Consider the following 15,369-nt stretch of genomic DNA (forward strand, 5'->3'; position numbering starts at 1 on the left):
TGATTTGAGCAATGGTTTGTCCAGGTTCTGTTGTCATCGTCCTTATCGATGAGTCCTGTAGGAATCATCACTGCTTGATCTCAGGTTTTATATGCGCTTTTGACTGAAGTCTTCCTTGAGCAGCAGCTCACTCAATCAAAGTTGTTATTCAAGATATTTGAGTATAATAGATGCATCTCTCAGCTCGCAAAGCCTTTGAAGAGTCTTCTATACTCAATATTATCCTTGAGTGCGCACAGAAAACATTTTTCCTTCCAAAAGCCACACTACCTGTTTAAACCAGCATTTGACCAGCCTCGCACGCACATCCTTTAGAGGACTGCTGGAAAACCAAATGTTTGATCGCTGGTTACCTTCCAAAGTAGTTGGAAGGGTAGACAAGCTCACCATGCACCGGCAATATTTACCCGTGTTAGTCTGGTGTGACGTGGGCAACAGCATGGTGCAGTGATTATGGAAACGTTCCTGAAACCAGAGAGCCGTGATTCAAGCCCCTGTGAGTGAAGCCATCGGCCCCCGGTGATGTATGTTTGAGCTCCAGTCTGAATTCTTCACACATCAGTACTTTGATTTACAAAGTCTCTCTGGAAATGACCCAATATCTCTCAGCGGTGAGTGCTCACTACCTCACAGAGGGAAATTGTTATTAACCTTTTCTTTGTTCTTTTTTTTTTTTTTGCTGCCACAGACCCACTCCTTAACCCACCGCCGAGCCGTCTCCGGCCGAAAAAAACATTTCGACATCCTCCTGGCCGAACACAAGGGGAGGGCGAAGGTGAACGAGGGAGTGAAGGAGAAGGAGAGAGACAGGGACGGATCGCAGGGAGCGAAGGAAGGCGGCAGCCAGAGCGTCACGTCACAAGAGACAGCATGTCCCAGCAAGCCTCACTGCCCAAATGGACGACCTCTGTCCACGCTGAAGCTACGGCTGGCGAATGCACACATACCCAGGTAGGACAGTGGACACACACATACACACACACGCAGTATCGACTATGCATGTGTATACGGAAGCAAAGGAGGGCCATAAAATTTGAATCTTAAGTAGCTGAATGATCTGTGTTTAATCAAGTTAAGTTCTATCAGTCATGTGATGTCTGATCCACCTTTTTTTTTTCTTACTTGGGGGAAAAAGGTTTTTTTTGAACATTAAAGCACGTAAACATATTCAAGTTGAAACCCAAAATACAGTTATAAACCTGAAAATGAGCATAACAGGTCCCCTTAAACCACATAAACCCTTAAAAATATTTTCAAAGTAAAATATTTCAATGCTATAAATTTAGTGACATTTAATCATGGTTATTTAATTTCATAATTAGATGTTAAGTTGCATATAAGACTCAAAATATTCAGATTATTTGCTTCCTCATCTGTTGACTTTTATGTTGCCTTTTAAGAAAATGTTTCTTAGGATTATGTCAGAGAATTTACAAGTAGTAGTTTTATAGAAGTGTTTCTTTTTGTCAGGGTTTTAAGGTTTTAATCTGTATTTTGAAGGAAAAGCAGCACTTTCTGAACAGAAATCTAATGATGTTTTTATTTGTAAAGCATTGTTTATATTTATTTGTTCATAGTGGATACTTCTGCACATGGTGTACCTCATGATATTAGACTTTTACTCATGATTTAAGACCCTATCAGTGGAGTAAAACTGTTCTGGGCCATGACAGATGCATGGCAGATCCACCAGGGGGCGCTGTAAACAACAGTGCCACAAAGTAGAAACAGTCATAAAAGAATGCCAAGTGTGCCCTTGTGAAAGTGTTAGAAGCAGCTCATTTCCTCTTTCTATTTAGAAGACGATTCTCTGTTTAAAAAGGAAGTTATTTGAGGTTTTGTGTATGTAGCAGACACCAGAGTGGCATTGACTGGTTCAGATATCACATGAGCTTTGTTTTTTTCTGTCTATTTTCCTTTTTTTTTTTTTTAAATTCCTTTGTGTTCCTCTTCTGCGCTGTCCCTCAATTTTTCTTCCTCGTCATTTTCTTTCTTCTCACGCTTTTCCTCTTCATGTATAATTCCTCTCCTTCTTCTGTCTCCTTCCCTTTTGTTCTCTCATCTCTCTTTTCTTTTACTCACCCATCTTTATTTCCATCATGTCTCCCACAGGGTCCCAGGCTCTGCCACCTCCACCTCCACTTCCACCTCCACCTCCACCCCTCTGCCCCCAGCCCCAGCCCCGGCCCCTAACCCAGAGCCGTCTCCCCACAGCTGGGCAGCGGCGGCAGGAGACAGCGCTCGACTCTCCAGCGACGAGGGAGACGCTGAGACTCCAGAGGACACCGACAGACCTGCCTTTCACTACTCCAGTCGTCACCCACAGCCTTTAGGGGTAAATACTGTGACTGCTTATGTTGCACAGACATTTTTATAGTCCATAACCTCGGGGCGTTAAACACCCATTTGCACAAGTTTGAGGAAATATCTGCCGTTTTTACCCCGCGGGGTCTGCTTTGAGATGCCGTTTAGAGGAATTAGTTTTCTCGGTGTTCAGTCTCGGGTGTGGCTCTTATCGCTTTCAGGGCAGGAGGAAGAGGTGAGGGTTGTGTGCACTTTTGATGTCAGATGTCGAAAGTGACCATGATGTTACTGTATTATATGGGCGTTTGTTTTGCATATACAGCGTTGATTTCATCAGTCATTTTCCGTTAAGTTGCTGGATGCAGCTATGGTCACGTCACATCTTCTGAAACAGCTTTATTTCTAAACGTATTCAGTTCATGAGTAGATTTTAGCTTGTGTTATCAGTTAGTCTTAATTTGGTATTTTTCCGTCGCCTCTCTGCTCTCTTTGTCATCGCTTATTTTTTTATCAATCTCTCTGTTTCTGTCATTTGATCTCTTTCGGTCCACATCCTGTTCTGTCTACCCACCTCGTACTTCCTCTCTCTCTCTCTTTCATCTTTCATCCTTGTTTTTCTCTGCGTCCTCTTCAATTCTCTGCCTTCTCCTCTTCTTCCTTTCCCCGTCTCTCTCTGTGCTTCACCTTACCTCATCCCCGTTCGAATCCCTTCTTTAAACCCCACTCCTTCTTTCTCCCTCCAGTTTTGCGTGTTCAGCAGCCGGCTCATGGGACGGGGCCACTATGTGTTCGACAGGCGGTGGGACAGGATGAGGCTGGCGCTTCAGAGCATGGTGGAGAAGCACCTTAATGCGCAGATGTGGAGGTGAGTGTGTTTTTTGACTGTGTGGAGCTTGTTCACAATAAAGTCAATGCTTTGATTTCACTGTCGCTATGACAAAGGTGTAAATGTGGCAGGAAGTGACCTGTATGCTAACCTGCTTTGTGAAGGTCAAAAATAAAATGCAGTGTGTAGACAGGGAAGTGCTTTTATGTCATGTCTAAATGTAATCAAACAAGCCAGTTAATTTACAACAACACAAACACACACATTGCTCGTTTATGAACTATTATGAACTGTGTGTCGAGAGTGAAATTTGCGGACAAAAATGCCGCATAAGGGCAAGGACATGTGCCACACCTATAACCGCCTGGAAGGTGTGAGGTCGGGAGCTGGGTCTTACTCCTGTGCCTACTCTGTTCCAACTTTAAAGCACATAGGCAGGTTGCGCCTGACATTGCTAAGCGACCATAATGAGCACCATATAGTACTTCCCAGAAATCCTGACTTCGGAGCTGATCTTATTCCAGTCTTTGTTTTTTAAATGTGTATTAGGCCATGGGACAGATGTAAAGCTCTGGTTAGCCCTGCACTAAAATGACGCGGACATTACGACCCATTTAACAGGTGAAACACGAGTTGAACTTTATAATGAAGCAGTCACAGGAAATGCAGTGTGTTTGTCAGTGAGTTTACCACCATCATTCATCAAAAAATGTATCTACAGACAAGACGACGGTCATTTTTCGGCATTCGTCGACAGCACATCAGTTCTTTGAAATACTGCAGGGAGTGATTGAACAGTCAGGCGCAGCCACAGTGAGCTGTGAGATGAGGAGCTGCAGGCGACAGGCTGCACACCTCTCACTTAGCGAGGTAACCGTCCTCTTTAACTGCGCCCTCCTGGCCGCGGACTCATGCTGCGTGCAGCGTAAAATCAGATCACAGTTCCTCGCTGAAGGATGGAAAAAGGCCAATTATTGCCTGACTTCTTTATTAAAATGACAACAATTTGTTTTGCCACCCCCAGAGCTCTGTGACATGGAGCATTAAACCACATTTGCTGTAACGACAGGTGTGTCAAATCAACCAGGACTGAAATCTTGGAGATGCCACTTTAAGAATCATCATTGAGTTTTTTTTCGTATTGATAAAATCATAAGCGGAGCAACAGTGGGTTTGAGATGTAAGAACATCATACTACATTTCCCAATCATATAAAAACATAAAACCCTTGATTCAGTATGATGCAACGTAAGGTTCAGTGCTCTGAATACTATGGCAACGAAGCAACTTTGTGCATTTCTCCTCTTGTTTCAGGAAGGTGCCTCTGGCTGCAGAGAGCCTCCACTCCCTCTCCTCCTCCGGTACCTCCCCCCTCACTTCTCAACAGACTCCCTCTCCCACCTCCGTCACTTCTCCTCTCCTCTCCTCCCCCTCCAACTCCTTCTCCTACACCACCACGTTTCCTCAGTCCGCATCCATGGCAGGGGTGTTCAGCATTCGAGACGCTCCACAGCCCATCGCCCCAGTTTCTGCGCCGGGTAAAGCCCGTAACGGCACGCATAAAGCCAGCCGCCCATCCAAAGACATGGAGGACTCTGTAGTGGGATCGAAGAGGAGGAAAAACTCTTCCTACTCCTCCTCCTCGTCCTTTTCTCCTTCCTTGTTACCAACTGTGGATAGTCACAAGAGGAACGGCAGCAGCCATCATCCGACGTTACAAGGTTCAGGAGGGGCAGCGGCGACGGCAGCCAGGAAAAAGGGACTCGGGCGTGGGGGAAGTGGGCTCTGGAGCGGCGGAGAGGACTGGCTATCCAGAGCAGATGGGTCTCAAAGTCACAACTCACAGAACAGGTGGGTAGTGGGCTGTTTTTATCATAGTAATGAATTTGATCAGCCCCAGATCTTAAAAAGTCAGCGCTGCAAACACAATTCAGGCTCAGCTCAGCACAACATAGTAGAGTCTGCAGAGAAACGCATGAGGGGGTGATTTATTAAAAGGAGAGCAGTGTGTAAACAGAGAGGACAGTGCCAGCAGTGCAGAGGCTGTGATGACAGGTGTTTAGCTTCCCTCTAAAATATACAGCTCTGTAAAATCTGCTGTGATGATTTTATAGCAGTCCGACTGTACAGTGAAAATTGTACTGGAGTTTCACTGTATATCATTAATGCCATTTCTCCTCCTCTTCCGTTCTCCAGTCGCGAACTTGGCACAACCAGTATACCCTACTCACCCAACAGGGAGCCTGCCTCTGCGCCCCATCAGCCCCTGGCTTCCCCCTCCGGACCCTTGGCTTATGGGGGAGGAGCAGAGGGCAGGAAGAGGAGGAGTCCCAGCTCTTACAGAGGGAAGGCCAGCAAGTTGAGCAGGCCGGGTGGGTTGGAGAGCCTCTTTGGGAATGGGAGCGACAGCGTGGGAATACTGGCTTCGGGGCCAGAGTCCCCGAGACAAGTAGGTGTTAGAAGTCTCTTTATTTTCCACCGCTGTATGTCTAATTATGTGTGCTCAATTCTGAACTGTCAAACCAACCTTAAAGTGCACACCATCTTCACATCCATTGCTTTAAATGTTTATCTATGATAACGGCAAAGACAGCTTAAAGCCAAAAAAAAAAAAAAAAAACATTTTCACTTATGCTCAAAGCATAACCTCAAGTCGCTGCTAACATGGCTGCAGACCTTTAGCCTTCTCAAACTGTCAACAAAATGAAACCACCATTCATTTTCCGTTACTTAAATCTGAAAAATGAATAGGCGGACTAAGGACGCATTCACACTGCCGCTATTTGGTCCGTTTTAAATGAACCATGGTCCACTTCCATGGATAGTTCGGTTCGTTTGGAGTGGTGTGAACGCTCATTTGAACTTTGGACCACAGGAGGACGAAACGAGCCAACCCTGGTCCGCTTTAAAACTTGGGGTCTCGGTTCACTTGCAAGTGAACCCTCGTGCAGTTCGCTTACAGGGGGAAATGCAAACAGACGATCCAGTGAACCCAGCTCATTGGTTGGCAATTTTCGGTCCTGGCCAATCGATGAGCCGAGTTTCCTTCTTGCTCATGCTTTTTTTTTCTTCCTGGTCAGTGGTCATTTCGGGCAATACCACCCCCAAACGAGCAGCTGTTGCAACTGCGTGACATTGTCCAGGCGGTGTGGTCCACTTTAAAAAGTGCGTTGTGAGCGTGAACTGAACCAAATGAAGGTGTGAAATTTTTTCTGCATTCCCCACCCAATTGAACTGAGTCCCCCGGACTATCCTAGTGTGAATGCGCCCTTAGTCACAACATGAAACAGTACTCATGTACATCAGGGCTGCAAATCAAACTTGAATGAATGAGAACTAACATAGAATTTATTCACATTAGTTAGAACACAACCCATGTAGCCTAAACCTAAACTCACTAAAGCCTCTTTCACACGTCGTTCCCAGTAAATTACTGGGATAACCTTGCAGGCATCATTAGCGATTTCCACTATCCTGACATGCACTCCGTTCAGGAACATTTCCGTATGGCACCTTTTTACACATGTCATGGCGATGTCGGAATAGATGGGGCAGGGGATGGTCCAGCAGATGGCCATTGATGCCAACTGCCATTAGAGTCAACAGAAGAAGACGAAGAAGAAGCAAGGCCACTTGCACATGGTGGAATAGGCCTGTCAATTTCAGGAGTGTGCTGTGCAAGGAGAGGTTTTTGTCCAAAGCCAATTTAATTTTCAACAAGTTTGTGAGACAAGTAATGTTTGTTTTTGATCTCCTTGATCTCTCTCTCAGTGGAGTCTTGTGATTGGGTCGTTCACTTCATGTAAGGGCGTCTTTCTCAGACATAAGACCATGCGTGCTTTACCAGGCAATGTTACTGCTTTCATTTACACCACAACCGTACCTGCATTTTCCCTGAAATGTTACTATGTCTTGAAGTGGGGAACTGGGGGTAGAGATATCCCTGAATGTTGATCCCTGCTCCCATTCACACATGACCCCATGCATGAAATGTTCCTGAACGTTTCAGGTGGGAAATGGCAATTTAAACACACGTTAAATTTGTTGCTCACTGACAAGTTTTATATCTATATTTTGATAAGATTTTAGAAGTTGCTTCCACCACCAATAATAAATGAAAGCCAGTTAACAAACCTCTGTCTTCTCCACCCCGTAGGCCAAGTTGCATCACTGACGGAAACCTGTTCCAAGGACAGAATGTTGGGCAGCTGTGCAGGCCACCGCCGTTTGCGACCTTTGACCTCACCACTCTTCCACTGACAGCACCAATCAGACTGCTTCACTCTCTGCGATGTCACCCCTATTTATCCAATGACAGCTCAGTTCACCCGGCTGTGACACCGGGTGGGGGTGGGGGGGGGCTTTGGAGTCTTTGCCCACAGTCGGCTGGCAGTCACTTCCACTCTCCCTCCACCTTCTCATTATGGATCACTTTTCACGGAAAGCTGCCGTGCACGCACTGTGGTCGCGGCCTTTTCAGAACAAGACAGTGGAATCCAAAAACTTCTCCTTTGAAAAGGGAAATTGCCTCAGTTTTTAAGGCATTGTTAATACAACCACCACTGCACAGTTTTTGGGGGAGACACTTTTTTTCTTTGAACAATATTTTCTGGTTGCTCTGGCCCTTTTTCTGGTTGCTGTTTCAGGTCAGCTGGCAAAGAAAGAGGTCTGTGATTGTTTTTGGGAGTTAGATGGTTGAAGGACCTACTGACACAACTGCTGTAGGACTCAGCCTTCATCTGTGCCACCTCAGCTCAGCTTTCCTATCTCGATTTTAGCTTTTTACTCTTCCTCAAAGGTGGAAGAGACAACAGCAGCTCTGTTTCAGTCTCTTTATTTCCTCCCATCTTCCTCTACTACTTTTTTATATCAAACAACTCTGTCAACATCTCTGCAATTCTCTTTTTACCTTTATCCCGCCTCTCTCCCCGTCCATCCCAGCATGCCTGTGTTCAAAGTGCACTTACTGCCCTCGCTTCCTTCTTCGCTGACTCCAGAGCAGTCTCCAGCAGTGCCACACAAGGACCTGTTCACACAAGGGAAGAAAAAAGAAAACCCCACCTGCGTTACCAACAATGTCGCATCAATGCATTGCATTTCAGTATAGGAAGAAGTCAGATTTTATTTGAAGTGTTTTTGTTTTTTTTTTCCTTCGTTCTGGTTTTCAATGTTGCAAGAAACACAAACTCCTGTCTGTGTGTCAGGACTTGCATCCAAAAAAGGAATGATTACTACGGTGTTGGATCTTTTTATTTTTATTTTCTTTTTTGTAAAATAATTTATCGCTCCTAAATGATTTTCTAACTGACCCCTCGAGGTTTGAGCTACAGAGACTTTTTAAGCAAAAAAAATAATAATTTCTATGGCATTTTGAAGAAATGTTGAAAGTATTATGATAGTTCATGTTGTCGATAATGTGTACATATGTTATTATTTTTGTATTTATTAATAATTGTCCCCTTTTACTAAATATGAGCTAAACAGAGTATTTTTGCCCTCCTATAGGCTTGTGTTCAACGATGACAAGATTGGCCTGGTTTCTCAAAATCCTCACAGATTTGTTCATCAGCGTGTTTTTAAATTAATACGAATTTATGACTCAAACACAGCCAAATATGAACTTTGGCTGTGGCTGCTGTGTATGTCATTACCATTTCACACTGCTGCGAAATAACAACCGCCACCTGTGGCCAATTTTGAAAGTGATTTTAGGCAGGTGTGTTCTAATAACAAAGCCTAGTTACGTCTAGCTTAGTGTGTTGTCTAACAGAGAATATCTTGACTCGAGATGCGGCTGAGAGTTTTGAAAGAGCTTCAGCCTCAATTCCAGAAAGCTGTACTCATTTCTATGTGGTATTAATGTTGGCACCGCTACTCCATTATCCTCAGTGCACAGCAGGTCCCACAGTTCCCATAGTTGCCTTGGTTGTTCACCGTCCACCATGTCCCCTACTGGGAATAATAACTTACACTGATAATCCCAGGTAACTGGGATAGATAGTTACCTGATAGTTGCCTGGGAAAACAAAAGCGCTGTCCTCATCTTGTTTTGGTTCAGCAGTGGTTTGACTAACTTCCTTTTTGCAGTAAATCGAGGCTTCATTTTCTCACAAGATCATACCAGACAGAGTTGCATAGTGAAAGTGAAACATGATGATGTCATTATTCTGTAGCCAAGAATCATAATGATAAGTTAAAGCAAAAAACTTGTCTGTTTCCACTTTAAAGTACGCTGCAAATCAGTGGTTCCCAACTGGTCCAGCCACAGGGTCCAGTTTTGTCATTAGTCCGAGGGCCACGCAGTTTAATATAGTCGGCGTTTTCTTGTGTTTGGCCATGTCATCGAGGTAGTTTTCTGTCTCTGTCAAGTAGCTGTCTGTTAGCCAGTCACACTACAGCAGGAAGCAGCACTTCAAAATAAAAGCTTTGTGCCTGAAATTCACTGTTCTTAAAAATGAAAATTGTTTTTTGCAAACTAGACACATTTGCAACCCACTTTGGACTGCGACCCACCAGTTGGGAACCACTGCTGTAAATGGTACAATGCATGTAGCTGTCAACGGCTGCTTAGAATTAGTATATAGTTTAAAATTGGGACAAAGCTACAACCTTCATCATCAGATGGAGTTAACTTGGTTGCTATGGAGATGCTCAGGTGTCATCACTTGCAGAGGGGGTGTAGTAAATGGACCGTGAGTTAAGTTTTTTTTTGTCAGACTGTTACTTATAAGTTTATTAATGAACCTTCAAGCTCAATTGTGTTGCGTGTTGTGTTTCCTGCCACTTTTCTTACCCTGTAAAACTAAAGAGATAATGGTCCTAAATGTTTCTATTCCAGCGTATCTTCACATTTCTAGTAAGGCTGCAGTGTTTTGCGATGTTTATCATTAAAAAAAATTGACATCACACTGACGATAAAAAACAAAGCCCTGATTTCTAATAGCTCATGTACGCTAAAGAACAAAGCTTGATTTTGTGACACCAGGCCTTGGTTAGTATTTTCATACAAGGGCCCCACATTCCTGTTTGCCTGTGGTTTCACCCTTTTTCATACTTCTTCCAATGTTTAAAGAACTATAGCTATATTTTTGAACTGTCTTTATCTTCCAGGACCGATTGGTCTAGTCTCAGTGCGATTAGCCTTGGTCGTTGGGTGTGTAAAAATCAAAGCCAGGTCGAAATGCTTTCACTTACTTATCAGCTGCAACCGTCAAACTTGGTACCGTTTTGTCTCCGGTGGCTCAGTCGTTGGCCATTTCCGTGAGGCTTTTAAAGGGGCAGTCTAGATTTTTTTAAGCATAGCTGTATGAGGCACTTATCCATAGTCGCTGTGTTACATATAGTAGCTAGCAGTCAGCTAACCCGCCTGTTTTGAGAAGCACGCAGTAGTATCGCCACAGAAGCAAAACAATGTGTTGCTGTGGATGGGGGCTGCAGCAAAATGTAGCCACCAAAAAAAAAAAACAAAAACAAAATCAGTATCAAGTATTTTTCGAATACGGTCACTGTTTTCCCTTTCACAGGGAACTGAAGTTGTTTTCTACGCTCTCTTCAAAGCCACCACACTCAATAATTTTACCTCACAGAACACGGTGGTTGCTGGTGTACAGCTGCCTCGATCAGCTTGTAGTTTGTGTTTTGTGACTGTGGTGAATCCAAATTAACCCTTTAAAACACCAAAGTCTCACAATAACACCGTAACAAACTGATTCGGGCAGCGGCAGAGCAGCGACTCTCATTTTCTGCAAGGTAAAACACTGTTGTTTTTTTTTTAAAGTAGTCTGGTGGCGTTGAAGAGAGCATAGATAACGGCTTCAGTTCCTTCTTGGAAAGGGATGTCTGAAAGTGCTGTCATGATACTGGAACTTTTTAATTTGATAAAATAGCTAAAAAAATATATATATATTGATATTCCATACCATTTGCGATATTATGGGGAAAATTTGATGTAGGACTGACGGCAAGGTAAAGCAGTGAAAATATTCTAAATATAACGTACACTTGAACTGATGTTGACTTTTTTTGGGTGGCTAAAATACATTTTGCTGCTGCCCCCATCCACAGCAATGCATTGCTTAGCTTCCCTGTCAGTACTCCTGTCTGCTTCTCCAAACTGGGACATGCGGACCAACATCTATTGTCGGTAATACACTGAATACAGATGAGTACCTCATGCAACCCCGCTTAAATGTTTTAAATATCTACAAGATGCATACATACAGCATCAGGTGTACTATAGCAGCTCACGGCCGCAACTAAATGTCCTAAGTGGCGCAAACATGATCAGATTAATCCGAGGATGTCATATCATATAGGTGCAAGAAAACGTGTGATATCCATGGTTAAAAGTGGTGTCATGGACGCCATATGTCAAAAAACAAATGGTTAAAACCTTTAAAATGTCTGAAAGGTACCCTGTTTATTCGTGTGGTGTTGCTGATGAAGCCAAAGTAACTGAAATCATTTTGATTTGTTGCGAGCGACGTTCCCACCTGGTACTCGCCAGCTGCTTTAAATAACTTTTTTTTGTTTTTGTTTCTTTTTTTGTCTCGAAAGCATCTAAGCACTAATGATGAATGAATTGTACATAATCAGTTGTATTTGTGTTCTGCTTTTTCCCCAAGTGCTTCCCATGATGACACTTTATTCATCAGTGCGTGAGATTGTCTAGATCAGTTTAGTGATACCGGCTCTGTGGTCTTTTTTTTTTTTTTTTTCCACTGTAGACACACGTGGTTTACCCGGGTACTCGCAGTGTACAGTTAAATCATTAGCCTGCCTGCAATTACATTATAGACACATATTCATAGTTTTCTCTGTTTAACATACAAACAGATGTATAAAGATGTTGGTTTAATGGCTGAAAAGTTGAAGGTTTTTGTTTCCGTTCAGTATCTCACATGCTACTACAGATCAAACCCGATGTTCTTAGCGCTGAGATGTTTTTGGGAAATCCCACCCTGACTTACTGTTTATAGTTAGTACAGTCTGTTGCAGCTAAAATTAAGACGAAGCTCAAGGATGTCAGAGCAGTTAATGTTATCGTTGCTGTTGAATTTTACGGAGGTATTAACAGTTTTTTTTAAAAGCCTCCCCCTTCCTTTTTTTTTGCACTTTGTCATAATGCCCAGATCTTTAATCTACTTCTATTTATATAAATATTTGAGATATAAAAAACAAATCTATATCTATATATTTGTAAAAGTGTTTCTGGCAACTACAGTAACAGAAGATGAAGAGTATATTCTCGGTGAGTTGGCCCCTTCAACCAGCGCGCCGCCGTTGTTTGTTGTATCTGATCCAAACTGTGTCGAATGTCTGAAGAAATACCTTGTAAGAGTCGCGGCGTATTCGCTCTCACTGCAGTTGGATCAGAAAATGGATTTCCCATCAGAACAACTGAACACTTGCTGTATAAAAAAAATGGTCTTATATCCAAGCTTTTATTAAATGATTGAAAGTGGATGTTGTGTAATTTGTAAATCAGAGTCCCACTGATGATGACGACTGCTTTGTATATGTTGAGTGTTGTCTATGTGTAAGGATCTCATGATTGTTAATGTTTGTGTTGTAGCAGAAGAGCAAATGTGTCCTCTGTGGCTGTCAGTGTTTCACAAAGCCGCTTCAATTATGTATTTTGTGCTTAAATTTTTACCAGATGCATCTGTATGTCATTTTCATTATTGAAAATGCTGAATTGTGCTGAGCCCTGTCTGCTTCTATACCATTATCTGAGGAGACTTGAAACTTTTGCCGACTTATGTTTTCAGGATTTGTTTCCCAGCATCGTGGCTCCGGCAAGGATGATGTCCATCAGTCCGTCCACTTCTTTGCCCCAGAATGAAATATCTCAATAGTTCCTGGATGAAGAGGATCAATCCTGCCGACAGGTGATCTCCCGACCTGCCCTCTTTAGCGCCACCAGCAGGTTGAAATTTGTGGCATTTCGTGAAATAGCTTGACGGTTATTGGCCGGATTGCCATCGAGTTATAAACAGGTATTCATAGCCCTCAGAGGATGAACCCTAACAGCTTGATTATCCACCATAAAGCCAGTAAAGTCATATACCTTTTCTACGCTCCAAATACCATCCAATTTCTGTGTGGTCTGTTGTGGTAAGCCGGTCAAGACAAGCACTCATGTAATGCCGCATTTGCGTGCCACTCAGATGATCCCATTTCCCTAGTTGGGAAGTCATTCTTCCGACTTTGTCATGTTCATGAGCTTTTAATGTCGGCACAACATGGACGCTACAAATCCGATGTGTTGTATTTTATTGCTTAGAGTAATTAAACAGCAAGTTGATAACACTTTGAAGCTTTATATTGCAAAGTGATTTTATCCAAGACTTGGTGCACCAGTACGTCCCCTCAAACTAAAATATTGCCTGACCTGGCTGATGCTGATGAGTAACTTTTCTATCTACTTAAGGTCTCTCTACGTGGACAGCAACTAACAGTTAGGACCATTTTACAGATTACATGTGAGCAAACGATATGCAGGGCGGCACGGTGGTGTGGTGGTTAGCACTCTCGCCTCACAGCAAGAGGGTTGCCGGTTCGATCCCAGGTGTGGGAGCCCCTCTGTGCGGAGTTTGCATGTTCTCTCCGTGTCAGCGTGGGTTCTCTCCGGGCACTCCAGCTTCCTCCCACAGTCCAAAGACATGCAGATTGGGGACTAGGTTAATTGATAACTCTAAATTGTCCGTAGGTGTGAATGTGAGTGTGAATGGTTGTTTGTCTCTATGTGTCAGCCCTGCGATAGTCTGGCGACCTGTCCAGGGTGTACCCTGCCTCTCACCCGATGTCAGCTGGGATAGGCTCCAGCCCCCCCGCAACCCTCAAGAGGATGAAGCGGTTAGAAGATGAATGAATGAAACGATATGCAGTACTTGAAATGATAAAAAAAAATTCCTTGCCATCAACTGAACGTGTACTTTCCATGCTTCTGCGTGATGTGACGACAACCCGTATGCCAAAATTTTCAGACTTTCGGAGTTGTTCTGACTTGAAGGGGCATTCACAGAAATTTCCCCAGTCGGGAACTCGTTATCTGGATTATTCCAACTGTCTGGGTCATTGCTGATGCTCTGCACTGCGCTCATAGTGGTTGGCATTAAAATTGGGATGCCATTAGCTATGTTTCCATCCAAAAGTGATTTGAATCATTGGGAAATGCGCATTAAAAGAAATATGAATCCTGTGTGTTTCCATTAAATGTACGGACATGAAAATTATGAACTCGCGCGAGTTTTCCGCAGAACTGGAAACAAAGCAAGTCTCACATTCTTCTTTTTCTACATTTTCTGGCGGTTGGCAACCAGCTTGTAAATGCATTCCTGCCTTCCTGACCCAGAGTGTGGATATCACCATGGAGAGAGGTGCGCTACGTCAGACTTAATTAGAACATAACTGTTTCCATCCCCCGTTTTACGAATCAACATTTTTTCGAATCAACCAAAACCCGGCCAAAGTGAGCGTATTTTAGTTTGTGCGAATCGGGATTTTAATTCGAAATTTGGCGTTTCCATCATAATTTTCCGATGCGCATCTAAATAGGCTGATGGAAACGTGGCTATTGTCGCAACAGTGTATGGCCCAACCTCCAGTTCCCCCCGGTTAACAATGTTAGCTCTGTCAGCTCTGTTGCTGTTGTTTAGTGCTGTTTATGTCAGGTTGTATTCCATTAAAACATGACGAGTTGGTAATAAGTTTCAGTGCAATCTAACCAGATCCGTCTTTGATTAATCAGTTTAAGAGTTAGGTTAAACTTGGATGTTTTAGATTGTGACTCTGCAGCTTTTTCTCCACAGCAGGATGACATTTCTCATTTGGGTATGAAGAAAAGAAAACAAAAATTCTTTGGGTCAAAAAAAATCAGGCTCCCCTTCACCATCTGTGGAGCAGCTCCAGACATTGTACCCAATGGCATCAGAAGTTTGAGACAAAGACCAAGATTAGACTTGGTTAGAGGGCTTGTGTTTTTTTTAGCTTGCTGGGTATTTTTTTTAATTTGTTGCTAGGCAACCACTAAATAACCTGTCCTGTCCTTAGCTTAACTGCTGTTTTGCTGTGAAGTAAACTCACAGGTTTGTACCTTAAAATCTTCATTAAAAAATGAAAAGGTAGAGGACACTTGTTGTGGCTCTGATTGAGGATGATAGGCTGTTCCCAAAATGTGTGTTGGTCACAGGGAGACGGAGTCCGTGTGGGTGCATGAGCCCCTCAGAAAGCGGAGA

The 15,369-nt window shown here is 43.3% G+C and overlaps 1 protein-coding gene across 3 annotated transcripts in view; it reads left to right on the forward strand.

The window, feature by feature from the left end:
* atxn7l1 (ataxin 7-like 1) overlaps window positions 1-11,847 on the forward strand; it is a 36,673-nt gene extending 24,826 nt beyond the window's left edge. For all 3 annotated transcript variants that reach the window (XM_049566764.1, XM_049566765.1, XM_049566766.1), the window contains 6 exons: window positions 689-951; window positions 2,113-2,335; window positions 3,048-3,169; window positions 4,445-4,981; window positions 5,327-5,579; window positions 7,287-11,847. In XM_049566764.1, the coding sequence (XP_049422721.1) occupies window positions 689-951; window positions 2,113-2,335; window positions 3,048-3,169; window positions 4,445-4,981; window positions 5,327-5,579; window positions 7,287-7,304 (1,416 nt within the window). In that variant the 3' untranslated portion in view covers window positions 7,305-11,847. The remainder of the gene's footprint in view (window positions 1-688; window positions 952-2,112; window positions 2,336-3,047; window positions 3,170-4,444; window positions 4,982-5,326; window positions 5,580-7,286) is intronic.
* Window positions 11,848-15,369: the final 3,522 nt, after the last annotated feature.

Source organism: Epinephelus fuscoguttatus, linkage group LG22, assembly GCF_011397635.1.
Source record: "Epinephelus fuscoguttatus linkage group LG22, E.fuscoguttatus.final_Chr_v1".
Taxonomy (NCBI): Eukaryota; Metazoa; Chordata; class Actinopteri; order Perciformes; family Serranidae; genus Epinephelus; species Epinephelus fuscoguttatus.